The following is a 25,878-nucleotide window of genomic DNA, read 5'->3' as shown; positions in this document are numbered from 1 at the left end:
CTCTCACTGGGGGGCAATGTAGGAAGAGCTGTGCCACAGAGCGGGTGTGCTCCAAGCCCTGCCTGGCAGGAGCATCACCTTCACAGCATCACCACAAGGGTTGGAGTGTCCTGGGACTGGCACGTCCCGTTGGCTGCCAGCCCACCTTTCTGCTGTCATCACTCTTCCCTGTGGCCTTGAGCTGGGTGCTGTCCTGTCGCTGCTGCCCGGCATCTGGGCCTTTACGCTGGGCTGGGAGCAGCTCCCCATTGCTGCTGTGTGGCTCTGCATCTGCCGTGTGCCCTGACACTGCTGCTCACACAGATCTGCACGTGAGCTTCCAGCTCTCAGCCCCACGCGCTGCCCCTCTCTCCCCACAGCCCCGTGCAGGTCAGGAAACCACAGAAGACGCCTCAGCAGCTCAGCCAGGATCCCTAAGCAACGGGCGTCTTGTTTCAGTCTGGGTTTCACTCGAGCTGTCCGGGCAGCCAACCAGCAACGGCAGCACTGCGCGTGTTTTGCAGAGCTAACACTTCCGTGGTGGATGCTTTTAATTTTCTCTCAGAGTGTAGAGACTGGCCCTGCTTGAAGCTGCTCGGGGTGTGGAATAAAAAGGGAGTGCCTGACACCCAGAACCCCTCAGCCTGCCCAGCAGGGTTCCTCTGCGTGGCCTCATGCTGCTGCTGTACAACCAGAAGTCCTTTTCGTAGTGGGAAATGATGTAGGTGCTGCCTCCCTCTGTCTGGTTTCAGGTGCAGGGTAAGTCCCTGCATAACCCTGCAGCAAGTTCTCCCCATGCTGGCTTTGCTGTGGTAAGGGTCGCAGCCAGCCACCTCCAGCCAGGGATCGCTGAGATGTCACTGCAGGTGCTGGAGATGTTGGGCCCCTGAGGGACACTTGGTGGCATCTGTTCAGGCTGCCAGGAGCACGGCAGGCAGCAGTGCTGCTCAGCAGCTGTGTCTGCCCTCGTGGGCTGTGCAGCCTGCTGTGGGTGCATCCCATGGCACAGTGGGATGGAGATGGGCTTGACAGTGGGTGCTGGGTGGGATGAGGTTGCCAGTCTGGGATGTGATTGCTGGGGTAAGTCCCCTTGTCCCCTCCATCCTTGTCCTCACCATCCCTATCACCCAAGGAGGAGCGCTGAATCCTGCCTTTGCCATCTGCAAGGTCTCCTTGCATCACATCTCCTGCTCTGCCCCACGCCCCCAGCAGCACCAGGGCCTCCATCAAGAAGTGAGAAGCAGCTTCTTTGTGCTCCTGGCTGACGCCACGGACCACAGCAGAGTGTCCTGGGTAGGAGGCCACTTCCTTCCCCTGCACCACGTGCCTTTGTGGGGAAGGCATCCGCCACCCTGTTTGTAACCCAGACAGTGCCACATCCTGCCCCCGGGCCCAGCCCTGCTTTGTGAGGAAGGGGCTGTGCCCTCACTGGGGACAGCAGGGGTTGGTGGCAGAGCCCAGCATGGCCACCTCTGTAGGGACATCTCTGACATCCCACTCTGCCTGCATTCTTGGGGCAGGGAGTCCATGCAAGGCCCTGTCCCATCAGTGAGGTTTGTTCTTGGCTTTTCAGAGCTTCACAGCTGGTAAAATCAGGCCCTGCTGGTTTAATTTTTGGATTGTCTTGGGGGAAGCCAGGATTTGCGCTCGGTGATCTCTGTGGGTCCCTTCCAGCTCAGGACATTCTATGTTCAGCCTTTGGAACAGTCCAGTGCAAAGCTTATACACGTGCTGTGGGCTTGGGGTCTGCAGGCTCCCATCTGTTCACATAAACAGGGGAATCTATGAGGACAGGGCTCCCCAGCAGGAAGAGCACTGGGGGTGTCAGTCACCCACGGCAGGTCCTGTGCAGCAACCTGGGCTGTGTCACTGCCATGCCTTCCCAGGGCCCATCTGGCCACTCTGATGCAGCCTGGTGGCCTCACAGTGAGGCTGTTTGTGGCCTCGCCGCATAATTTTGGTGTTGGTGCTGAGCTCACCTGCTGTGGACAGGTGGGGGGGAGCAGCTGGCTCCAGGAAGCCTGGCCAAATCCAGCCAAACACCGCTTGACATGGTGGCCTGGGTCTCCAGGCATCTTGGTGGCCATTGCTTCGGCCTCTGTGCAGGCTCCTTCCTTCCCCCATCACCCGGTTTGGTTTGTTGCAAAAGCAGCCCAACAGGTCGTTGGTGGGAGGTGGGCACTGAGGTTTCCGGTCCTTCCTGGCGTGCTTGCACTTCTCTTTCATGGGCTCCTCTGTGGCTGCCTGCATCTCTCCCTGATTGGCTCAAATCCTGGCCAAACCCTTGTGGGATTCCCCAGGGATGTGGGTGTCCCAAGGGCTGCACCCACTGGTGACTGCATCTTACAGCCCTGCGCTGGGGTAGCCCAAAACTGGAGGTTAAGCTGACTCAACGGGGTTGGATCTGTGCACTGTCTCCATGTGCCATCGCTCTGTCTTGCCAGGCCATGGCTTTTCCAGGCTCTGCTCCTGCTTTTCTTGGGGCTGAGCCTCCGAAAAATTCCTCTTTTGGGAAATCAAATCTCAGACCTTTTAAACTTGAGGCATGTGTGCCGTGCCGGAGGCACAGTGGAGGTCCTCCGAGGCTCTGCAGGTCACCCCGCAGTGTCCCCACACCCCTGAGACGCGCTGGCACTCTGCACTTTGGTGCCCTGCAGGCAGGAGCTGAGCCTGGGGTGTCCCAGGGCCCCCAGACTTGGTGAGCAGCAGTTTTGGTGGCTGCCTCTTGCCATTTGGGGAGCGGAAACCACGTCATGTCCTGCTCGGGCGACCGCGGTGGTGGAGAGGCTGCTGGGTGGGGAGGCAGCGCGGCTGCGTTGTGCAACGCTGGCACGAAGGGACGTGGTGACATGCAGCACCCTGCCCTCAGATTGTGTCCACAAATAAACACTGATTTCACCATCTGCGCCTGTTGTGTGCCTGCGGCAGGGCTCCGGGCCATCCGTCACCCTCAGGCCGTGGAGGCTCAGCCCCGTCCCCAGCCTGGGTCACCACTCAAGGTGGTGGTGCTGCTGGACTCGGATCCAGGATGGCTGAGGCCGAGAGTTTTGCACCCTTGTGACGTGGAGGGGTGACTTCAATTCCCCCAGCACCTCCTGTCCCCCAGCTCCTGTGCCCTCTGCAGTGGGGATCCCAGACACCCTTGGACAGGGAACATTGCTGATGGGTCTGTGATGCCTGATGGTGACATGAACACATCCTGGGGATGGCAATGTCCCCATGGTCCCACCAGCAAACAGAGGCACTGGGTGCTGAATGAATGGGGAGCACCACGTGCCCAGAGGAGACTCTGGGGACAGCCGTGCCCCTGACACCTGTCTCCCCACAGAGCTCCATGAACCTGCCCCCAGACAAGATGAAGCTGCTCAGCCAGTACGACAATGAGAAGAAGTGGGAACTTGTCTGTGACCAGGTGAGGTCTGAGTGCTGCGTGGCACCTTGCTGGCCCTGCTCCTGGCCGTGTCCCCAAATGCCACTCACAGTTGGTGGCTGCTGGTACATGAGGCTGAAGCGGTGGATCTGAGTGCTGGCATCCATCTCCATTAGTGAGACAGCAGCTTATTAACCTGATTAAACATTTATAGGCGGCCATCTGCAGTACAGGGGGTGGGTGGCTGCTGTGCTTCTGGGCAGCGCTGGGAGCTGGGACATTTCCCCATGCTGCATGCAGATGTCCTGGCTTCAGCCTCTCTGTGTGGTTTGTAGGAGCGTTTCCAGGTGAAAAACCCGCCGTCTGCCTACATCCAGAAGCTGAAGAGCTACTTGGACACGGGCGGTGTGAGCAGGAAGGTGAGGGCTGCCTTACACCTTGTGAGTCTGCCTTTGTTCTCCTGTGCTGGTCACCAGCCTAGTGACCCTTCGGCTGTCCCTGTTCCCTCAGTTCAAGCGGCGAGTGCAGGAGTCAACACAGGTGCTCCGGGAGCTGGAGATTTCCTTGAGGACCAACTACATCGGGTAAGGAGTGGGGATAATGGACATAATGGGGCAGAGGCTCACGTGCTGATGGCTTCTGGCTGTGGGAGTGACAGTGCGATGTGGAGGCACAGGTAGAGGCTGGTAGCCTCATCCTGCATGTCTGGAAGGACTCTGATGAGAGGATGGAGGTGCTGAGGCAGCAGCCAGCGGTGCTCCGACTGCTGCAGAACCCAGTTCCCATTTTGGCCATGCCAGTTCATTGCCACCTATGGGACCCTGCCCCCCACACTGGGTACCCTGGTTCCTCATGGCAGGAGGGTTTCCTGTGCTCTTATCTGGGCATGGGGACCTGCTGCTGCTGGGCTGTTCCTTAGGGGTGGCAGCAGAGCCTGTGGGCTGTGTCCCTTGCAGGTCAGGCACTGGGATTTTGTGACACACACCTGTCTTGAAGAGATGGCACGTGGTGCCATGTCCCCTGCATGTCCTAACATAATGTCTGGGGACATCTGGCCAGGGTGTGCCTAGGTGCCTTCCCCACCCTCTGCTGGGGATGTGGAAGGGGAGGTGGGAGGTAGAGAAGGATTGGAATACCCCACTAACCCCTCTTCTCCCCAGCTGGGTCCAGGAGTTTCTCAACGAGGAGAACAAGGGGCTGGACGTGCTGCTGGAGTACCTCGCCTTTGCCCAGTGCTCTGTCGCGTACGTCCCCACTGCCACTGGCATTCCAGCCGCCCCTTTTCCCCTGATCCCCTGCCCTGATGCTCCGTCACTGGGCTGGGGTCAGGCTCAGAGGGGCTGGGCGGGCTTGGGGGGCTCTGAACAGCCCACGTTCACAGCCCTTGGGTCCCCATGTGTCTGCTGGCATTGATGTTGCTCCTTGCCCGTCTGTCCCTGCCCCCCGTGGGCCACCAGGTATGACATGGAGAGCACTGAGAATGGCAGCCCGGGCTCTGAAAAGGGCAAACCCCTGGAGCGGTCAGTTGAGGACCTGAGCAAAAGCAACTCCTCATCTCCCACACACGGCATCTCCAAAGTGCGGCACCTCACCGTCAGGTAACATGCAGCACCCCAGCACCGGACCCCACTCTGCCTTGCTGCCCCCCAGCCCGCCATGCCATGCTGTGCCAGCTCTGAGGGGCTCGGCAGGGAGATGCAGTCCTGGTCCTATAAATGGATTCCCGTCACTGCGTGGGGGACTGAGGAGGGACAAAGTCACGTGTGCTCCCAGCAGTGGATAAACCCTGCTAGGAGGCAGGGCAGAAGCACGATTGGATCCATTCTCAGCATAGCTCCCTGCTGTGGGATGCCCTGGCCAAAAGCAGGAGTGGGGTGATCTGTGAATGAGCAAAATCAGAGCTGCTTGAGATCTGGGGAAGCAAATCCCCAACCCACTGCTTCATCGGGCATGGGAGGGTTTAAAAGCAGCGAGGGTTTGAACGTGACCAGGCCTGCGCCCTCTGAGCGGGCCCAGCCGGCTGGCAGCTCTCGCTTGCTAACCCTGCAGCCCTCTTCTAACCCCGCTCTTCTCTTGCACGCTGCCGGGGGATGTGCTCACGGTAGGTGACGGGGCCAGGGTGCTGGTGTGGCAGATGCCACAGTGGGGCTGTGCAGACCCCCCTGACTCACTGCTGGCTCTGGTGTGGGGACAATCCCTGCAGTCGTCCCCAGTAGTCAGGGCGGTCTGAGGGGACACCCAGCTGTGGCCGTCCTGGGAAGGGAGACAGCTGTCATAGCGTGGCTGGGGGCTCCCTGAGGACCGCAGGGCCTCTCGCCACCTGCCAGCACCTCCGGAGGAGCCGATGTGTCCCCAACCCCAGGGACAGGTCAGGAGCGATGGCTCGGATGTGGCACCCGCAGGGTCCCAGCCCTTTGTCACTCACCATGCCTCAGCCTGGTCACAGGCTTAGAACGGCAGCACTTCGGTGCTTGATGCCAGCCTCTGCGAGCGGCAGCAGCCACCCTGCTTGCCCCTCACCTGTGTTCCCCTGGCCCCCAGCTCTGTGCCCCAGCCACCCCATGGGCCGCGCGGGAGCCCTGTTTCTCCTTCCTGTCTGCAGGCTCTAACGTGCCTCCAGCTGCTGCCTCTCGAACCAGCACATCCACACCCTCCTCCACCACGTCCACCCCAGCGTCCCCTGCAGCGCCCCGGGCAGCGATGGGGACAGTTGCCCCAGGTCACCTGGCAGCTCCTATTCGCCCCGGTGAGCCTCCAAGACCACCCATGCACGAAGGGCACCTGGCCTTCCTGCCACCTCGGCCCCACCATGGCCCACTCCTGGTGCCAAGAGTCCCTTGGGCTTGCAGATGGGAATGGCCACTGAGCCAGACATGGGGTCTCCCTCCTTTTGGGATGCAACTGGCTTGGTTTCTGGGTTTCTGCTGCTGGCTGGTGAGCCCAGGCCCACCAAGGCCGCTGCCTGATCCCTTTGGCCGCCCACCCCCGTGCTGCCCCTGCCCTGCTTGCGCTGCGCCCCCCAGCTGCCCTCGGCTGCCCCCTGCTCAGCTGCCTTCTTGCCTGGCAGGCTCAACCCCTCGCACAGCAGGAAGGCACTGAGGAATTCTCGCATCGTCAACCAGAAGGATGATGTCCATGTCTGCATCATGTGTCTCCGTGCCATCATGAACTACCAGGTGGGCACTGGCAGCATGCTCAGAGATCCCTGAGGTCCTCCAAAATCTTCCGGCCCCTGTGCTGCCCTCTTCAGGGCACTGGGATGGATGAGGAGGAGGAGTACACGTCCTCTCTCCCCAAGCCCTAATGGCATAGGGACACCCAGTCTTTGCACTCAAACGTCCTCACTCAGCCACCTGTACAGTGGGACCATGGCAGGGACATGTCACAGGATCCTTGGCGTCCTTGGGGTGGGCCAGAGGATGCCTGACCTCATTCTTAATCCTTTTCCCCCCAGTCTGGCTTCAGCCTGGTGATGAACCACCCAGCCTGTGTCAACGAGATCACCCTGAGCCTCAACAACAGGAATGCCAGGTAGGATCTGTCCCCTGTCCCCTCACACACCCCACAGCCCTGGTTCATTCCTGTGTCCCCACAGGACAAAGGCACTCGTGCTGGAGCTGCTGGCTGCAGTCTGCCTGGTCCGAGGTGGCCATGACATTATCCTCGCTGCCTTTGACAACTTCAAGGAGGTGAGTCTCCAGCAGGGATACAGTGTCTCCATGATGACACCTGTGCTTTTGCCTCAGTTTCCTTTAGTGCAGCAGAGTCCTGCCCCACTGGAACACCTTTGATCCTAAAAATTCCCATCTCCTAACTCATTTGAGGCCACTTGAACTGTTGGGAACGATGTTCCCATGCCAGCACTTGTCTCCAGGGCCACGTCCCAGCTGGACCATGGCACTGAGCAGCACCCAGCAGGGCTGGAGAGGCCTTGCCAGTGGCACGTGCTGCCCTGACACCCCAGAGTTGCCCACTCTGTCCCTGCCCTTCCCAGTCCTCAGCCCCTGCTCCCATTCCAGGTCTGCGGTGAGAAGAACCGCTTTGAGAAACTGATGGAGTATTTCCGAAACGAGGACAGCAACATCGACTTCATGGTGAGTGTTCGTAAGGCAGGGCACCCACAGCCTGAGGACCTGCAGCCTCCCGCCTTGGGGGCAGCTCCCATGGTCCACCACTTGGCCGTGTCTCCAGATATGGGGCTGTCCCCGTTGTGCTGAGTCCCCAAGAGCTGCTGGTCCCTCCCCAGGGTCCCAAGGACAGTCAGACGGGGCTGTGCTGTCCCCAGGGCGTTGTGTCTCGGAGCCAGCATGCCATTCTCTGTCTGTGGGCCACTGAGCCACATCGGTGCCCCCAGACCGTTGTGTCCCCAAGGGCTGCTGAGCAGCTGGCTGTTTCCCAGCCCCCCAAGACAGTGAAGCTGCCGTGCAGCCCACAGGGAACCGTGTTCCCAGGGCCACCATGCTGTGCCCGGGGCCGTGCTGAGCCTGCTCCCATCCTGCAGGTCGCCTGCATGCAGTTCATCAACATCGTGGTGCACTCGGTGGAGAACATGAACTTCCGCGTATTCCTACAGTATGAGTTCACCCACCTGGGGCTCGACCAGTACCTGGAGGTGGGTGGTGCTGCACTTCCCCAAGACCCTCCATGATCCTGGTGGTGGGATGGGAGCGGGTGGACGCTGTGATTGTCACCGGCCATGACGGTAACACCGGCCATCCCACGGCAGAGCCTGCGTCTCACCGAGAGCGACAAGCTGCAGGTACAGATCCAAGCCTACCTGGACAACGTCTTTGATGTGGGGGCCATGCTGGAGGACTCAGAGACCAAGACGGCTGTGCTGGAGCACATGGAGGAGCTGGAGGAGCACGTCAGCCAGGTGGGACGTGGGCGCGGGGGCCGGAGCTGCTGACGCAAACCCCGCTTGGGGCGGGTGGCGGCCGCGGCTGAGCGACGGTGCCTCATCCCTCATCCCACACAGCTGACGGAGAAGCTGCAGGATGTGGAGAACGACTCCATGGCCAAGATAGCGGAGCTGGAGAAGCAGCTGAGCCAGGCGCGGCGAGAGCTGGAGGCGCTGCGGGTGAGCGCCCGTGGGTGCTGCGGTGCTGCCGTGCACGGGGAGCCTCGTTTGGGATGCGAGGGGGACATTGGTGACACGCTGGGTTTTGTCCCCGCTGCAGGAGCAGCTCAGCCCGCCGCGGCCGCCCAGCCCGCCGACCCCGCAGCCACAGGAGTGCTACCGGCTGGCACTGGAGCGACGGCTGGCAGAGCTGGAGGAGAAGGGGTTAGTGCAGATCCTGCGTGGGCCCGATGGAGACGTCGCCATCGAAATTGTCCCCGTCGTCATAGAAACTACAGCAGCCCCCGTGGTAACCGGAGAGGCCACCGCCACCAGCACAGGTACTACGGGTGCAGGGAAATGGTGGCTGCCTGCCGTGTCCCCGATGTCCCTTTCATGTTTGGGACGGGTGTCACGGAGGAGGAGTAGCAGCGTATTTGGGACGCAGCAAAGGTCACTGAGGTGGGGGGTGCGGGGATGTGCCCAGGGATGCGGGATCACCCGGTGGCAGTGGATCTTGGCAGTGGCCCCGTGCCCTGCTGTAGCGTCGACTCACCCACTTCTTTCTGTTTGCAGATACTCCGGCTCCAGCTCCATCTCCTGCCCCAGCACACGCTGCCCCACCACCACCCTCACCGCCACCCCCCCCCCCGCGGGCGGGGGGGGGGGCTGGGGCCCCCGGGGCCCCTGGCCCCCCACTGCCCACCGGGCAGCGGCCCCCCCCCCAGCCCCTCCACTGCCAGGTGCCCAGGTACCCCCACCACCCCCACCGCTCCCTGGGGGCCCGGAGGGCCCTGTGCCACCGCCACCACCACCCCCACCGCTCGGTGGGCAGCCCCATGCTGGGCCAGGTGCCCCCCCCACTGCCAACGGTTCAGGTGAGTTGGTCCTGGGAATGCTGGGATGTTTCTGTGAGCATGCTGTGGGCTTGGCCCCCCAGTGACACTGCCCTGCTCTCACCCTGCAGTGAAGGTGAAGAAGCCGATCCAGACCAAGTTCCGCATGCCTGTATTTAACTGGGTTGCACTGAAACCGAGCCAGATCGATGGCACCGTCTTCACCGAGCTCAACGATGAGAAAGTGCTGCAGGTGAGGCCATGTGGGCAGGAGGGGTTGGGAGGAGGGGGCTCAGCATGGCTGGCACCCCAGTCCTTGCTGCAGCTGCACTGACATTACCCCGTGCACCTGCATTGCGGCCGTGCTGGCTTTGAACTTGCGCCCACGTGGCACCCATCTGTGTCACTGCCTCACGGGGCTGCAGCCTCGGAGGAGATGGAGGTCAGCATGACAGAAGGAAGCAACATGGGGCCTGCGCTGTCGTCTTCCTGTTGCCCCTCCTTGTCTCCTCGCTCCATCTCATTCTGCCTACATCTTCTTCCTCATCTTCATCCTTTGCCTTTATCCCACTCCCCTCACTTTGTTCCCTTACCCCCTCATTATTCTCTTGTCTCTCCCTGTCCTCTTGTCCTATCCCTGTCCTGTCCTCATCCCCTCTCCACCTCCTCATCCCCTCCCTCCATCCTCTTCCTTTTCCCTGTCCCACTTATCCTGTTGCAGTCCTCTGGCCGCAGCCCCATCCCCTGTGTCCCACCACAGCCCCACCAGTGCCCTCAGCCCCGTGTCCCCGCAGGAGTTGGACATGAGTGATTTTGAGGAGCAGTTCAAGACCAAAGCGCAAGGCCCCGGCCTGGACATCAGCGCCCTAAAGGTGAAGGCCACACAGAAAGCTCCCAGCAAGGTCACGCTCATGGAGTCCAACAGGGCCAAGAACCTGGCCATCACACTCCGCAAAGGCGGCCGCAGCATCCAGGACATCTGCACGGCCATTGAGACGTGAGTGTCCCCTCCTCAGCGGGGTGAGGTCACACTGAGTGCTTGGGGTGGCGCGGGGTGGGCTGCGCTTCGGGGTGGTGGCGGTGGTGGGGTGCAGCCCGTTGTGCTGCAGGTACGACCAGCAGGCGCTGAGCCTCGATTTTCTGGAGCTGCTGCTGCGCTTCCTGCCCACTGAGTACGAGCGGATGCTCATCGGGAAGTTTGAGCGGGAGCAGCAGCCTGCGGAGGAGCTCTCGGAGGAGGACCAGTTCATGATCCGCTTCAGCAAGATCCCGCGCCTGGCCGAGCGCATGAACGTCATGATCTTCCTGGGCAACTTCAGCGACACAGCCCAGCTGCTCATGCCGGTGTGTGGGGCCGCGGGCGGCACTGGGGGGGCTGCGAGGGGGCGGCATCCTTTGGTGAGACTCACGTGCTTCCCTTCCACCCACAGCAACTCAACGCCATCATCGCCGCCTCCATGTCCCTCAAGTCCTCCAGCAAGCTGCGCAACATCCTCGAGGTGAGGGGCGTGAGGGGCAGCCCCAGTGGGGGACCCTGGGGCACGGGGGGCTGCTGGGGCGCGATGCCGACCTGCCTGGGGTGTCTCCTCAGATCGTCCTGGCCTTTGGGAACTACATGAACAGCAGCAAGCGTGGGGCAGCCTATGGCTTCCGCCTGCAGAGCCTCGATGCGGTACGTTGGGTGCGGGTCTGCTGTGCAGGCAGTGTCACTGCATGGGGATGCACCGTGGGAACAGGGATGCAGTGACCTGCTGTGGGTGGGGGGGACACGGGAAGCAGGCGTGGGGTGGAAGGGTGTGGGGAGCAGCTGTAGGGATAAAGGGCCTGGGGAGCAGCTGTAGGGATGGAGAGACACAGAGCTAGCTGGGGGGACAGAGGGATACATTGGAGCAGGTATGGAGATGGAGGGAGGTGGGGACTGGCTGTGGGGTTTGGAGGAGTGTGAGAACTAACCATGGGGTTTGGAGGGATATAGAGAGCAGCTGTGGGGATGGAGGGGCACAATGAACAGGTGTGGAGATGGAAGGGTGTGTGTGCACAGAAGGACATGGGAACCAGCTGTGAGCAATGAGGGCTACCCTGAGCAGGGAGCATTGGGCAGTGGGATGCAGGACAGGGCTAACACTGCTATCTCCCAGCTGCTGGAGATGAAATCAACAGACCGTAAGCAGACACTGCTGCATTACCTGGTGCGGGTGATCACAGAGAAGTACCCAGAGCTGACCGGCTTCCACACCGAGCTGCATTTTCTTGACAAGGCGGGCACAGGTAGCACCTGTGGGCATGGGGATGGGGGCCATGGGGGTGCAGCCCCCACCTGGGGACCATCTGAGCCCGCCCTGACCCTGGAGCTGGTTGCTGACCGCCCTCCCCGCAGTGTCCCTGGACGGCGTGTTGCAGGACGTGCGGAGCCTGCAGCAGGGCATGGAGCTCACCCGCAAGGAGTTCATGCGGCAGGATGACAGCCTCGTGCTCAAGGAGTTCCTCAAGGCCAACACGGAGCTGATGGAGAAGCTGCAGGCCGACAGCAAAACTGCCAAGGTGGGTGTTGGGCCCCCAGTCTTGTGTGGGGATGCCATGGGGCGCTCTCTGCTCATGCCTGTGCCCCCTGGAGGGCTGCTGCCAGCCCCCAGCCCCCATATCTCTGCCTCTGCTCACAGGAGGCCTATGAGTCGGCCGTGGAATACTTTGGGGAGAACCCCAAGACCAGTCCCCCCACTACATTCTTCCCCATGTTCATGCGCTTCATCAGAGCCTACAAGGTAAGAGGGAATGGGGATGTCCTGTTCCTGGGGGTTGGGAGGGGACAAAGCCACAAGTGAGGCCAGGGGCTCGCTGGTCATATGAACCCCAGCACTCAGAGTCATCCTTTGGGGCAGCTGCAGATCCCGGCTCCCTGAAGGTGCCAGGCTGGGCTGCTGGGGACCTCCAAGGAGGGGGAGGAGGGCACTGTGCTCCCCCAGCCCTGCAGCAGCCCCCAGCTCAGCGGGCCCTCCCTGTGCCTATCCTCAGAAAGCAGAGCAGGACATCGAGCTGTGGAAGAAACAAGAGGCTGCGGCCAAGGAGGCAGAGTCCGGCCGCCCCGGCAGTGAGGAGCAGCTCAACCTGAAGGTACCTGGTGCTGGGACAGTGCTCCGCAGCGTCGCCGCCCCAGCAAACCCCACTCAGCCACAGTCAGGAGGCAGCAGCCCGGATCTGTCTGTGCCCTCGTGGGGCGGCCTCACTGCACCCAGAGCACACTGCCTCTGGGAGAGAGCAAAAGGCTTCTTCCAGCTGGGCTGGGGGAGATGGGCAGCACGGGATGCACTGCTCACTCTGCTGCCCCCTCTGCAGTCACCATTCCAGAAAGCCAAGCGGCAGCAGATGGACATGATTGCTGAGCTGAAGAAGAAGCAGATGGTGAAGGAGCCGCTCATTTATGAAGGCAAAGACGGGGCCATCGAGGACATTATTTCAGGTGAGCGGCTGGGCATCCCCCCTGCACGCCCGGGGCTCAGGCCATGCCGGCACAGGGCCCCCGAGGGCAGGACAGCGGGTGGGCCACGGCTCATCACACAGTGGTGTTCTGGGCCTGGCCCCCAGCTCTGCAGTCTGTGGCACAGCAAGGACAGCCTCGGGGATATGGGGGTGTCAGCAAGGAGCGGAGAGCCCCGAGTGCTGTGCAGAGCCCAGGCCCACCTTCAGCACCTTCCTGTCGCACGCAGCGAGGCTGCCAACCTCTCTGCCCTGTCTCACGGCTCTTCCTCCTCTTCTGCTCCTTCTTCCTTTCCTCCTTCCTCCTTGCTGTCTCTGGATTGCTGTGCTCAGCTCTGAAAACTGTTCCTTTCACGGCCCGGACGGGCAAGCGCTCGTCCCGGCTCTTCTGCGATGTGAGCTTCAGCGAGGAGAGTCCCCTGTAGTGGCTGCCCGTAGGTAACGGGGCGGGGGGCGCAGGTGGGGGCTGCAGCATGGCAGATCTCCAGCGCTGGGTGCAGGCAGGGCTGGGAGTGGGGCGCACACAGCTGGATCCCGGCTCCTTCCGCCTGTGTGCTGCCGGTTGTGCTTCCACCTCGTAGCCAGGGGGTGAGGGAAGGTTCCATCCCGCAGCTGTGGGTACCGCTGGGGCAGGCAGGACGTGGCAGGCTGCTGCTCACTGCCACTCTGTGCTTTCTCCCGCTGCAGATCTGCGGAACAACCCGTACCGGCGTGCAGACAAGGGCCGCGGCAGCGCCAAGAAGCGGGCGGCGGGGCAGAGCCTGCAGGCCACGCCAGACATCTCGCTGTGAGGGGAACCGGGACCTGGGATGGCACGGGGTGCGGAGCGGTGCCCACGCTCAGTGCCGGCTGCCCCACTGCCCCGCACACCTTTGGGTCGACCGGGGCTGCCCCGGCGCTTGCTTAGTGATGCTGCTGAGCTCTTCTCCAGTGGGCAGAGCGGGGAGCGACGGGAGCCCCTGCCCAGAGCTGCTTTGTTGCACTCCAGGCCTCGGGGGCAGCCCTGCACCGCTGTGCCCCTTCAGCCTGCTGGTGCCTTTGACCTCCTGCTCCTGGAGAGGAGGAGGAGGGCTGCCAGACGGGGCTGCAGCGCTGCCGGTGCCCCTTTCATCCCTGTGGAGCCCTTTGACACCACGTTCTCCTCCACCGCAGAGCCGGGCGGGCGCAGGCTGCGCCTCTCCAGCACGGAGCTGCTGCAAACATCCCACCCTGGGCGCGAGCCCCAGGAGCTGGCAGGGGTGCTATTTTACACTCACTTTCTACGTCTTCCTGAACATCTCTGTGCTGAGGGAGCAGGGCCTGGCGCTGCCGTGGGTTCCCAATGGGTGAGCAGCGCTGGCCCGCGGCTCCCAGCCCTGCTGCTGCTGCTCACAGCCGTGCCCCACACTGCTCAGCTGCCCCCCGCTCCCTTCCCCACGGTCGCTGCCCACATCCTGGCCCCCCAGGAAAGCCACAGGCAGCGCAGCTCCCCGCTGTAACTACGCTGCTCAGTGCCATGCACCGCTCCGAGGGAGGGATGGGAAATGAATGTGTAACTTATAAATGCCTTTAAGCCAGAATGTAAAACATTAACTGCTCATTTGTATACATTATTATTTTTATATACCGAGGGCCTGTTAAAGCAGAACTGGTAATAAACCGACCCCGAGGGTGAAGCGGTGTCTGCGGGACGGGCTGAGCTGTGTGCTGGGAGCGCAGTCACGCAACCCGGCCGCAGCGCCCTCTCCTCGCTCTCTGGGACAGCACACCAATGAAAACCAGTAGTCTGCCTTTCTTTTCTTCATCCCTGGCTTTTATTTTTTTTCCCCCATGAAGCTGCAGGTGAAACGTTGGTTTCCAGAAACAGCAGCTTGATAAAGTGTCACACACGCAGTAGAACCAGCACTGCCCTCAGCCCTGCGCCGCTGTGCCAAAGCTGAGGCTTTTCCAAGGGCTGCAGGAAGGATTGATGTGACAAAAGCATTGTGTGCTGCTGCTCCGCTGGGCTGAGCTCGGGCCTACAGCCTGACCATGTTCTCATGCACGGCTTCAAGCAGACGTTAGCATGGATAACAAAAACCTTCCCTGAGTGTCAGCACCGTGCGGCCATCCTGGAAGTGGCATTTTTCAGCCTGCTGCAGCAAAACGAACCACAGCAACAGGAAGGCGGGCTGGCAGCAGGAGAGAAGAGAGCCCACAGGGCAGGCAGCACAGCCTTAAAGCCGCATGGATCAGCCCCTGCGTGGGCACAGTAGGAAAGCACCACAGCTTTGTGCCAGGGGCTGCTGCAGAACTGCGCAGGGTTTGGGGGAAAGGAGCAGGACGGAGGGGTGGCGATGCTGTGTGGGGACTGGAGGATGCCCACAAACCCCCCATCCCAGCTTCACACCAGACTGCTGTGCACCCGCAGCCCTCAGAGCAGCATTAATGCTGAAGGTGAAGTGCAAAGCCCTGCAGTCTGCGCTCAGAAATGCATCATGTTTTAGTGGGACGCTTCCTCCAGCTGGGAGCCCGTTTCAGACAGCGGATTTAGTAAGTGCTTCAGAACAGAAAAGTGCTAAAAGATACCCACGGAGGGGACGGGTTTAAGTTTTCTTCAAGAGTTCCACTTCCCTACTGCATCACAGCTGTACGGTTCTGGTTAAGGACAACACTGCCACGTGTGGTGGGAGCCAAGGAGAGCAGCTACAGGGCACTGCTCCTCAAAGCAAAGGTCCAGAGCTGAACTTTTTTGGGCTGTTTTAAGTGAATTTCCCTTCAATGGCCCCACCTCGCTGTGTCTCCCAGACAGCTTGGATTGGGCCCACCTGTTACCAAAGGGAGAGCAGCACCTGCCCACCCAAATTCAGCACACGCAGTTTCAATATACTACAAAAAAGAAATGCACAGATCAGTAAAAAAGTTCACCAGAAATTAAGGCACAAAGCGCCCATCTGCTGGCCCAGTCCATGCCTCGCTGAGCGGGTGAGGAGGGGCTGAATCCACGACTGAATGTGGGACTGAGAGAGGAGATGGAATCTGGTGGCAGAATGCAGTTTGTCTGAGCTGACATCCTCTGCCCCATCACCTGCAAGGGAGCTGTGGGGGCAGTGGAGCTCTGCTCCTCCGGCCCCAGCTCCTATGGCAGGAGGAGATATGAAGATGAGAGCTGCAAGCAAATCTCTTTCTGGAAACAAAGCTCTTTTGTGATTCAGAAAGGAAACGTCTGTGGAAGGTGAAACCCAGAACCCAGGCAGTTACTGCTGTGTCTTCCCCGTGTGAAAGGCTCGGGCAGAGGTGCCGCCACCACAGCCTGCAGCCACGTTCTGGCCTTCCTCCAGCCCGGAGGACACCAGCCTGCTCCCCTGGGCGCTGACAGCAGCTCTGAAGACGCTCAGCCTCCTTCCAGCCCGGGAACACCGGCTTCCCTCGGCTGAGCAATAGGAGCTCCCATCCAGTCTCCACGTTCTCCTGAAAAGGACACTCGCATTCCTCTGAAGAGCAGGAATCTTCATCTCCCATTCTCAAGCTCAATCTAGCACACCCAAAACAAGCACTGCCCACTGTTCTGGGGAACATCTACGCTTCAGGACATGTCCTGAACAGGGCTGGAACAGCAGCGAGGTGAGAGCACCGTGCTGAGCTGCTATCCTACTTCAGCACCAGCCTCCAGCGCGCGGTGCTCCATGGCAGGGGTGCTCGGAAGCTTTTGCAATTCCACATTTCACAAGGTAAAAACCTCCCGAAAGGAGCGGCCTCACGGCCTGTTCTCCAGCTGACCGTGTTTGACTCTCCACGCCCAGCTGACGCTGCAATCCGGGGCCAGGGTGCACTGCAGCTCAATCCCCGAGTCGGGGACTTCCATGTCGTAGTGAATGGGGCGGCCTTCCTTTGTCACCAGGCTGAAGGCGGGGACGGGTATCTGTGGAGCAGAGCAAACAGAGCTGAGCAGCACATCACATCCCTTAGCAAAGCATCACAGCCCCAGGAACGCTGCAGCAGGGAGGTGCTGTTAAAGACGGAGCTCGACTGCGATGCACGCAGTGGTTGTCATTCAGAAAATACCTTTTCCTATCAACAAGCACTGAAATTACTTTACTAAGTGCATCGTTAGGTCCCTGGTTCACTGTTTTAAGGCATTAGGAGGCTGCAGGATAGAAGAAATGGCTTGAACAAAAGACTGCAATAGCCCTGGCCCTGTGCCTCACCTGGCTGCTTATCCCAGTGGCAATGTCTCCCACCTTTGTCCTGTGGAAATCCCTGATGTGTAAATTTTCTCCACTTAGCAACTGGATCTGGATTTTCACTCCTGAAAGACACAAGAAAAGTCCTCAGCTCCAGCTGTGGGCACAGCAGCTTCACAGTCCCACGCAGAAGCACTGACTAACGAGGCACAGCCATCGAAGGTGCTTCCTTCTGTCATCAGGAATTTTGTTCAGGTAGGTCCTGGCACAAAGGATGGCTGGAGACAAAGGTGACTCACAGAGCAGAGCTGGGCCTAGCGAGAAAGCAGCTGAAGACATGCTGATTTGCACAGCGTGGATTGCTCTGTAGAAATGAATGGTTGTGCAGCACCTACTCTGCACACAGCAGATGCATGAGGTGTAAAGCTGAATCAGTCTCGGTGGGTCCGGGAGCATCTGTGGCCTTCAGTTGGCTACACAGAGTCGAGTGCCCCCCACCCACCTGCAGGGAGCAGACGTGGCCCCGTGGCAGCCCTGACCCTGGTAACACAGCAGCTGAGGGCTGAGGAGGGCCCAGGACAACGCCGGGCAGCGAGGAAGCTGTGTGTATGTGCCTGCTTGCTGACTTCAGGAAGGGGGGCTCACCATTGAAGCAGCTGGGGGTGTCCGTGTGGCGGCCGCGGCTCAGCACGTTGTTCCAGCTGAAGCTCTGTCCGTCTGTCTGGCTGTTCCAGGAATGGATGCCGGAGCTCATGGTGTCCCGCAGGCTGAGGGAGGCCTTCATGGAGTTCTGCAGGAGGAAGCATGAGGCCATCAGAGACTCTCAGTGAAATGGAGCTCCTGTGGGACAGCAAGCAGGGAACAGCCCCAGGGGAAACAAGGCAGAAATCCGTCAGGGTGCGCCTTGAGTTACTCAGCACTCACCCACCAGCCAGGAAGGACCGACAGCAGCGCTGTGCGGATATAAACAGCTGTTTGCAATAGTCAAACTGTTCGGCTGAAGAGTTGGATGGGAAAAAAAAGGGGTTTTCACCACACCCACAGCACAATAAAGCATCAGATAAATCTAATTTCATTAAGAGATAACGCACAGGAAAAGCAGCAGCTGCGCTGCTTAGAAGAGCCTGCGTTGTCTGAGTCAGGGGAGGTCAGTGTGACAACAGCAGCGTGTTGGTAAGCACCAGGGCAGCTGCTGGGGGTTGGTGTTGTGCAAAGGAAACAGAGAAGCACAGAGCTGTGCCCCACAGCGCACTGCTTGGCTTTGGAAATGACGATCGAAGGGCATGCAGTCAAATCACACCCATCCCTGGCTCAATAAGGCTCACTCAGGTGGTTTTTTCTACTGGTATTCCCTACCCTGCACGCAGCAGGGTTAAAGCAAACCAAACTAATGAAGCTTGGCGTTAAGTAGATTGTAGCACCGCTGGGTGCAGGTTAGCAGAGCCTAACCCCCATCGCTGCTCACCTTCTCACTGGCGTCTGACACAAACGGGCTGTCAATGCTCAGACACGAAAGCATTTGTTCCTGCTCTTCCAGTGAGTATGGCTGAGAAAGGCTGTTCAGAAACAGCTCTGCAAGCAGACAGGAAAAGAAAACATTTCCAGTGATTCTTTTCACTCCTTCCTGCTCCAATCCCAGACACTACAATTAATCCCCAAAGCGTCTTCAGCACTGCAGAGCAAACACTAACACCTGTGTTTGTGGAGCACCCAACACAGCTCCTCTGCACGCGGCAGCTATCGCTGCTGCCATGAGAACCGAGCCAGGACAGGCAGCTGAGCTGAGCACCCGCTGCACGCTCCGTACCTATTTCCAGCTGCTGGAGCTCTTGCTCAGAAATGGTGCTTGCTCTCTCTGTATGGCTGCAGCTCTTTAAGGGGAGGGGAGCGAAGGAGAGAGGAGGAGGATCCCAGGTCCTGGACAGATCCCTGCTCTCATTCCAGCGCGTTCCCTCGCCCTGCCTCGCTCGCTCCAGGGCTGGTGGTGGCACAGGGCTGGCACTGCAGCCTCGGGCTGCCAGTTCTGGGTCAGGAGCGGCCGAAGTGGGGCTCGCTGTGGGGGGCAGGGACGTCTGGGGGCTGTTCTCTTTGTGCAGTGCCAAACGCCTGGGCGCTCTGTATTCGCCTTTCCAGGGGCTTCTCACACCTCCCACTACAAAAACAGAGAACACACAAACGTTGTCCTAGAGAGGCAAAGGCTTCCTGTCACTGAATTGTCTCTTGTTGCAAAATGCCCAGATTTTTCAGAAGACAAAACCAGATGAAGCCCACAGACTCTTGGTGCACAGCAGCAGGCAGGACTGATAGAAATTATGGGTTGTCTCAGAGGGAAGGGAGGGGGCCACAAGCACGAGTTACAGCCGAGGATGCTGCAGCTCTGTTCCCAGCTTTGCTGCACAGCAGGCTCCAGGCAGCAGACACTGAACACTTCACAAGCGTGTGTGAAGCACAGCATCGTCTGCTTCATGCAGACAAGGAAAAGTGTGACAGCACATAGGAAATCACAGCGTACTTGGGGTCCCTTTGGGGTAAAATCAATCTCTTTCAATGCAGGGAAGAGCTCTCAACCCAAAGTGCACCTCAGCGCTGAAGCCAAGCGATAGACTGAGCAGAAAGCAGAACGCAGTGCAAAAAGCACCACCACTGCCCAGAGGAACGGTGACAGGGCGCTGAGTGCCACTGTGCCAGCAGGGAGGAGCTGGAGGGGTGGCAGGCTGCTACCTTCTTGCAGCGCAGTGCTGGCCTTGGTCCTCAGCTCTGACGCAGACGCCCTCTGCACGGGCTCCTTCTCCAGGCCCATTTTAATGATCTCAGCAGTGAGGGGGTTGCAGGAAGGTGGAATTTCCCTCAGAGGCGGCGGCTCCTTTGCGATCTGCACAGCAAACAGGAAGCGAAAGAGGTTAAACCAGAGAGGCTTCATTTGATTGCAAAAAAGGTTCTTCCCATCCTGAAAGTGCTCCCAACTGTAACGACAGCATTACACCAGCGACCTGAGCCGTAATTTGCCTACAGCTGAGCAGTCGGTCACACCCGAGCCACGAGCACCATAGGAAAGAAACAGCCCCAGTCCATGTAACACAGCAGCGTGCAGCAGTGAGAAATGCCCACTGTGCAGCACGGCTGCCGTCATCTCAGAGACCTCCTGGCAGCACTGTTGTGTGGCTACGCTGCTCCAGGCTGAAGTGCCTTTCGCTGGAGATCGGAGTGGCTTACCTTCAGACAAAGGGGATGATTGTAATACTGCGTCCAGGGGTGGCAGCCGTTCAGCATGTGCAGCATCATGCAGCAGCTGCTCCACACGTCCACCTTGGAGTCGCAGCGCTTCCCCAGGACCACCTCTGGAGCCATGTGTGTCTCTGTGCCCGGCACGTAGTTCCCTAGCAGCATCGAAATGAGAGCTCACTGTGTGCCAACGGCTGTCCCACCGCTGGGACGATGGAGCAGCCTCCCTGGCTCTTCAGTTAAGTGAGAGAGGAGTCAGCTTCACCCCACAGCAGCACCCAAAGCTCCACGCCCCACAGGCTTCACCCATCAGGAAACGTATTAATTTGCCTTTCCCAGGGCACATGGGAGGGGAACCATAACCCTCCGTTGGTGAACACAGCATTAGGAAACACGTCCTCTTCTTTCACCATTCCACTGCCCAGAAATCAGGGAGGAATTCTGCCTTTGGTGGAGGTTGGGATTCTGCCCCAGCTATTTAATGAGGCTACAGGAGCACCCAGTTAGATATTAAAGTTTGGACATGCTTTCTCACAGGGAAGAAGCACTGAATGTAGCATGAAATACACAACACCCCTCCAGACTGGAAGAGAAGGACCAGCTTCCAAACCTGCAGTCATTTCAGCTGCCGGTAGCACACGTCACAGTAGAATTAATAAACCTATGAGAAAGTTACGTCTGGAAAATACGGTAGCTTGAAAATTATCCATATGTAAAGGTTCTGAAAGAGTCAGTAGAGCAATTCTGTACAATAAGCAGAGAAGCCTTACCTGTGACCAAGCACTTCCCCAGGCCGTCGGGATGGAGGTGAGCAGAGTGGCCAAAATCACACAGCAGAGCTCTGCTCCCATCATCAGACAAAAGCACGTTTTCCGCTGCCAACAAGAGGTGCTGAATTCATCACTGCCCTTTCATGGGGTCACCCAGAGGGAAACACAGCCCAAAACCCACAGAGCTACTTTATTAACAAGTCCACATTAAGGTCTGTTACTCCTACGGAGCCTCACTGTACATCACCAGAGCCGTCCTGGCCGTGTGTCAGAGCCGCCCATCCCATACCCGGACACCAGAAAGGAAGGGGTGACAAATCCTATTGATACGCCCAACTGCTTTGGACCAAGCCAAGCTCCAATCCCCAAGGCAGAGCTGAAGATCTCATCCAACGTCCTTTTGTCACTCAGTAATCCCCAGCTGTGGGCTCCTGGTAAGAAGGAAGGCCACGACCCCATCAGCAGCCTCCTACCTTTCACATCTCCATGGAGAATGTTCTGAGCATGGAGGTACTCCAGACCTTCCAGTGCCTGCCCCAGGTAACTGAGGGCTCTGTCCTCGGGCAGGCAGCCGCTCTGCTTAATTAGCTGCCCCAGCGATCCGCCTGGAAGGGAACACAGAGTCTGTGTTCATTCAGCTGAGGAGAGTTCAACAGAATCATCAGCACTGTGACAGGGAAAGGAGAAAGAACTGCCGGCTCTGACAGCCCTCATCTTCCCCACCGGATCCATTGCCTTTGTTTGTTCCCAGAGGTCTTACAGCACAAGGACACCGGTGCCTTCCACAAAGGCCATCGCTTTGCATCCATTTCACAGTGTTCTTCTGCTCTGAAAGCAGCCACTGTGCGATCAGACTCATGCTGCAGGTCCCCGGGCTGCGCTTGCCAGCAGCCTGGCTGCAGGAGGAGCCTTGGGTAACAGAGGAGCACCCAGGTTTGTCTATCCAGAGCTCTCGGACATCAGGCAACACACACAAATAAACACAGCACCAAAACCAGAAAGGAGCAGCTCTGTGTTTCAGTGAGAACGTGCAGTTGGAACGGAGTGAGGCTGGGCTGGAAACGCTGCCCAGAAACAGCAACAGCAACCGCACACCCACAGGGACAGCAGGCAGCTTCCCAGCACGCTCACAAGGACAGGCCTGGAGCACCCGAGAATTAATAATGCAGAGCGGGGCAGGGAGGAGAGGCCCGTGTCACTGTGCTGCGCCTTTCCTTTCTCACCCTCCATCAGCTTCATGAAGATGGTCACCCAAGGTCCCTCCTTCACGGCGCCGTACAACGGCACAACCTTAGGGCTCGTTATCGCCGCGCACGTCGTCAACTCCTCTGCACGGAAGTGTTCGACCTGCACCTGGAGGAGCAAAGGGACAATCTGGTGACACCCGTCACGCTTTTCTGTGTGCTGTAACGACGTTTGTTTCTATCCAGCCAAAAAATGGAATGGTTAAAGGAAGCTTGGCTGAGCCTCACCTCCTGCCTGCCCTCACGGCGCAGCCATCACACTGCGACCAACACAACGAGTGGACATTTTCAGGTGGATTTTCACAAGCAGCACTTTTGTATTCAATACAACCCCCACCACCACACACAAACACTCTTTTCAGCTTTCTGCTGCAGCCATTTGAGGAGCAGTTGCACAGAGGTGATGGAACCATGCCAGCATTACGTGCAAACAAAGCACTTTGGATTCTCGTCATCACCGCGCTGTGGCTGCACTGCAGCCTGCACAGCAGGAGGATGCGTCCCTTTCCAGAGCCCTGCCTCCTGCATCACACAGCCCCCCCTCCTCACATGTAATTACCTTTTTGGCAGCACACTGAAATCCTGTCTGCTTGTCCTCTACTTTGTACACTTCTCCAAAAGAGCCAATGCCCAGGGAGCCATGGCACTTGGTCCAGTGAACCTCTTCTCGGTACTCGTAATCCACTGGCTTTAGTTTCTGGGGGAGAAGAACCACAAAACAAGATGATGCAAGCAGAGAAACTTTAGCTGCTGTTGGTGGAGTTCACCAATTTCCAATAAGTAGCACAATAGCATCACTTCTCTTTAAAAATCCATGAACAAAATTTCTTCTGTTGCTGCCTTGAGGTGAAACAAAATGGGAGGACCAGTGCTCAGAAATACTTCCCATAGATAAGCACACGTGTTTGGCAAATGAGTGGACAAGTGAGAATCTCCAAACTAGGCCAGGACTTCATACCCTTCAAAAAACAGAGTCACACCCTCTACCTGAAAGTGTTCAACCATACCAACGTCCCCTTGGAAAAGGCAGCCTCGTGACAGAAGGACATGGGTTCTCTCTCTTTTGAAGCCCAAGAGAAACTGTGCCTACCACGACACGAATGTGCAGGACAGGAAATCACCTCAGTGAGCAGCACGCCTTCATTCTCATCTGCCTTTTGAAACTGCTCCTTTGGGTCCAGGCTGCCTCCCCTCCACGTCTTGGCAAGGCTGGCCAAGTTCTGCGGCTCCCCGAGGCTCACGCTGCCCTTCAAGGCGTCCACCAAGTATTCTTCCACAGAAACCTTGTCCAAGCTGCTTTTCATGGACTGGCTGACGCACTTGGGGAAGCTGTATCCCAACTTTAGGCCAGACAAGCGATGCTCACTGTCTGGGTAATTGAGATCACGGTGGAAATACGTCTCCAGAGCATTAAGCTTCATGGGATGGATAGGATTGTCCAGGTGTGGGAAGGCGGGGGGCACGATGTTGTATGGAAAAGGACGGAGAGTTTCAGGATGAGGGACGTTGTCCCCCTGGTAGTGCAGTTTCCAGACATGATTAAGGCACTGGACAGGGCTTATCAGCTTGTGCAAGTCAGTTTTGTGCTGGCTGCCCACTGAATGGAGCTTGCCTGCGGACAGAACTTTCTCAGGCTTCTCAAACGGGGGTGGATCATAAAGCAAGCTCTTGTTCAGCTCTGATAACCAAAAGCTGTTTCTGTAGAGAACACTGTGGTGCGTTTCGTCCTCCTAGGAAACACAAGAGAACAGAGCAGCTGAGCAGGAGCCTCAGGACAGCTGCCCAGACGTAAGCAGGAGTGCTGAGCGCTTTGCAGGGGTCCCAGCAACGCAACGAGTGCCCATGAATTCTCACCTGGACGGGAATCGGAGTGCAGCTCTCCTGTTCCGGAGTTCTGGGGCCCCGTCTGCCAGCAGCCACTGTTTGTATTTTCAGCTTAGATCGTTTCTTGTGACGCTTCTTCTTCGCCCTACCACGATGCCTCCCCCTCCAGCAGGTGGGAGCCATCCTCCCCTCCGTTGCATGGGCCACATTGTTTGGGATCTGGTCGAGGCTGTCTGAGCGGCTGTTGGAAACCAACACACAGGAGGGCTCTTAGATGGGATGGGGAAAGCACAGCCTCAGCTAACAGCAACAAAGGCAGGGATGAGGAGACCGAGCAGCTCTGCCTGCTGAGATGTGCAGGACGAGGAACTGCAGCACAGCTCCTTTCCCTCCACTGTGAGCAACTGCAACTCCGGAGTCACGGCACAACAGTGCAGGTGGTGCCATTAGGAAGAAATGAGGAGTGTTTGGGGGGCAAAGCACTGAGGAACAGTTCCCTCTGCTTCAGTTGTTACAGGACAACACCAGAGGCAGAGGGCAATGTCAAAGCACGCAGTGCCTGACAGCTGCCACGAAACAGAACCCAACCCTACATCCCACCTCCCCACTTCAGGGGGGCTTCGTAGCCCTCCAGTCTGTGCCTTCAGGGGCGTGGGGTGAAAAGAAGGGGGTCCTGCCCAGAATATTTCAGAGAAGCAGAGTCACAGCGACCCTCACTTTCCTCCCTCAAGCTGTTTCTCTTCACAGCCCTGTTGCTGATGCTGTTACTAAGTAGAGGTTCTTCTCTCATCCCCTTTTGTTTACCCTCCCCAGAAAAGCAGCAGTTCCTGCTCTTGTGAACGGCCCTCACAGCACCCTGTGCCTCACACAGCTTCCAAAGAGAATGCTGTAATGAGGTTCCAAAAGCATCAGTGCTGCCCTGTTAACAGAACCAGACTGTTCCTCGGGTCAGCTCAGTGATTTCAAAGCTCCCAGCTGCAGCAGCAGAGCAGGCAGCACTGACAGCGCAGTGACCCGGGCAGGGCAAGGTGCAGCAGTGCACTCTGTGTTCTGGGACCTCTCACCTGTAACGCTTGCTGTGGGCAATGAAGGATCTCTCTGACAAAGTGGGGCTGAACTCCTGACTGTTCTCACCTATGTGAAAGAAAACAGGATCATGGCACGTGTCCAGCGTGATGGTAAGAAGTGGACTGAGGAAGCCCCCTCCCAACGTACCAACCCATATGGTGACCCAGCAGAGCCACAGCACCGCCTGACCCCCTGCTGCCCCCCACCCAACCACCTCTCAGCATTTCTATCATTATTATTATTCTAGAATGCCCCCCGGCAGCCAGGAACAGAAGCAAGACTGTGAGACGCATTTCCAGCCATCGCAGCGCGGTGCAGCAGCCACACACCGTTCTGCTACTCCATGCCATTCAATAACGCTGTCACATTATTAAGAGGTTTCATGAGCTGCCTAAATAGAGCCCGGGATGTGTCAGCAGCTCCAGCCCACATGGGATTACAAATAGATCTCAGCTGGGCTCCCCAGGAGAGTGAAACCGCACACCGCCTCCCGCGCCCCTTCTGCTCAATGAGGAGCAGCGCTCCCTGCTACTCACACTCTGCCTGGGCAATAATGGAGATGGACGCGCAGCCTCCTTCTGTTTCTTCTTTTGCTGTTCCTTTGGTGATGACGTCGTTGAGGATTTTCCACTGGCTATGGAAGATGGCTTTCTTTGAATCCTCGACTTTGCAGACGCTGCTTTGCTTCTCGCTTGCGGCCTTGTGCAGCCCTTTGGTGGCACTGAGCTCCTGCTGCTGCTTGGCGGGCGGAGCGGGGGCTCCATGGCACGCAATCCCCATCACTGCCATTTCACAGCTTCACAGTCCCTGATGAGGAATGGGAAAATAAAAGCACAACACTCATCATAACGCTTCCCAGCAAAGCAGCTCCACGCTCAGCAGAAACAGGA

At 58.5% G+C, this 25,878-nt stretch overlaps 2 protein-coding genes across 2 annotated transcripts in view; one reads left to right on the top strand and one right to left on the bottom strand.

The window, feature by feature from the left end:
• Window positions 1-14,505, top strand: part of FMNL1 (formin like 1) — a 20,676-nt gene extending 6,171 nt beyond the window's left edge. Inside the window, 26 exon segments of the mRNA XM_042892038.1 lie at window positions 3,308-3,391; window positions 3,685-3,768; window positions 3,860-3,933; window positions 4,510-4,593; window positions 4,807-4,947; window positions 6,417-6,525; window positions 6,804-6,880; window positions 6,945-7,038; window positions 7,369-7,443; window positions 7,851-7,961; window positions 8,076-8,225; window positions 8,328-8,429; window positions 8,530-8,749; window positions 8,985-9,118; window positions 9,121-9,286; window positions 9,376-9,497; window positions 10,039-10,241; window positions 10,354-10,588; window positions 10,675-10,743; window positions 10,836-10,916; window positions 11,383-11,512; window positions 11,622-11,785; window positions 11,905-12,006; window positions 12,257-12,355; window positions 12,578-12,701; window positions 13,406-14,505. Of these exon segments, the coding sequence (XP_042747972.1) occupies window positions 3,308-3,391; window positions 3,685-3,768; window positions 3,860-3,933; window positions 4,510-4,593; window positions 4,807-4,947; window positions 6,417-6,525; window positions 6,804-6,880; window positions 6,945-7,038; window positions 7,369-7,443; window positions 7,851-7,961; window positions 8,076-8,225; window positions 8,328-8,429; window positions 8,530-8,749; window positions 8,985-9,118; window positions 9,121-9,286; window positions 9,376-9,497; window positions 10,039-10,241; window positions 10,354-10,588; window positions 10,675-10,743; window positions 10,836-10,916; window positions 11,383-11,512; window positions 11,622-11,785; window positions 11,905-12,006; window positions 12,257-12,355; window positions 12,578-12,701; window positions 13,406-13,509 (3,138 nt within the window). The 3' untranslated portion in view covers window positions 13,510-14,505.
• On the bottom strand, window positions 14,489-25,878 carry MAP3K14 (mitogen-activated protein kinase kinase kinase 14). The gene is made up of 15 exons (XM_042892039.1): window positions 25,525-25,878; window positions 24,985-25,054; window positions 23,951-24,161; window positions 23,218-23,826; window positions 22,656-22,793; window positions 22,076-22,205; window positions 21,326-21,457; window positions 20,853-20,957; window positions 20,074-20,237; window positions 19,582-19,732; window positions 18,668-19,012; window positions 18,326-18,432; window positions 17,506-17,650; window positions 16,885-16,985; window positions 14,489-16,598 (listed from the first exon to the last, which is right to left on the bottom strand). Exons 1-15 carry the CDS (start codon window positions 25,775-25,777, stop codon window positions 16,434-16,436), a joined length of 2,826 nt encoding a protein of 941 aa, XP_042747973.1. The 5' UTR covers window positions 25,778-25,878; the 3' UTR covers window positions 14,489-16,433.

Source organism: Lagopus leucura, unplaced genomic scaffold (genome assembly GCF_019238085.1).
Source record: "Lagopus leucura isolate 7727_CA_CO unplaced genomic scaffold, USGS_WTPT01 35276-1_obj-0_obj, whole genome shotgun sequence".
NCBI classification, from domain to species: Eukaryota; Metazoa; Chordata; class Aves; order Galliformes; family Phasianidae; genus Lagopus; species Lagopus leucura.
The sequence above is the reverse complement of the archived record's forward strand: the minus strand, read 5'-3'. Positions and strand labels throughout refer to the sequence as shown.

What these genes read in the sequence shown, in the direction of transcription:
- MAP3K14 (XM_042892039.1), bottom strand. Translation starts at nt 25,777, where the DNA reads ATGGCAGTGATGGGGATTGCGTGCCATGGAGCCCCCGCTCCGCCCGCC. An exon ending in CTTCATGAAGCTGATGGAGG is followed by an intron (nt 21,458 to 22,075) that starts GTGAGAAAGGAA and finishes GTTCCCTTCCAG; the next exon opens with GCGGATCGCTGGGGCAGCTA. An exon ending in ATCATCCCCTTTGTCTGAAG is followed by an intron (nt 19,733 to 20,073) that starts GTAAGCCACTCC and finishes TTTGCTGTGCAG; the next exon opens with ATCGCAAAGGAGCCGCCGCC.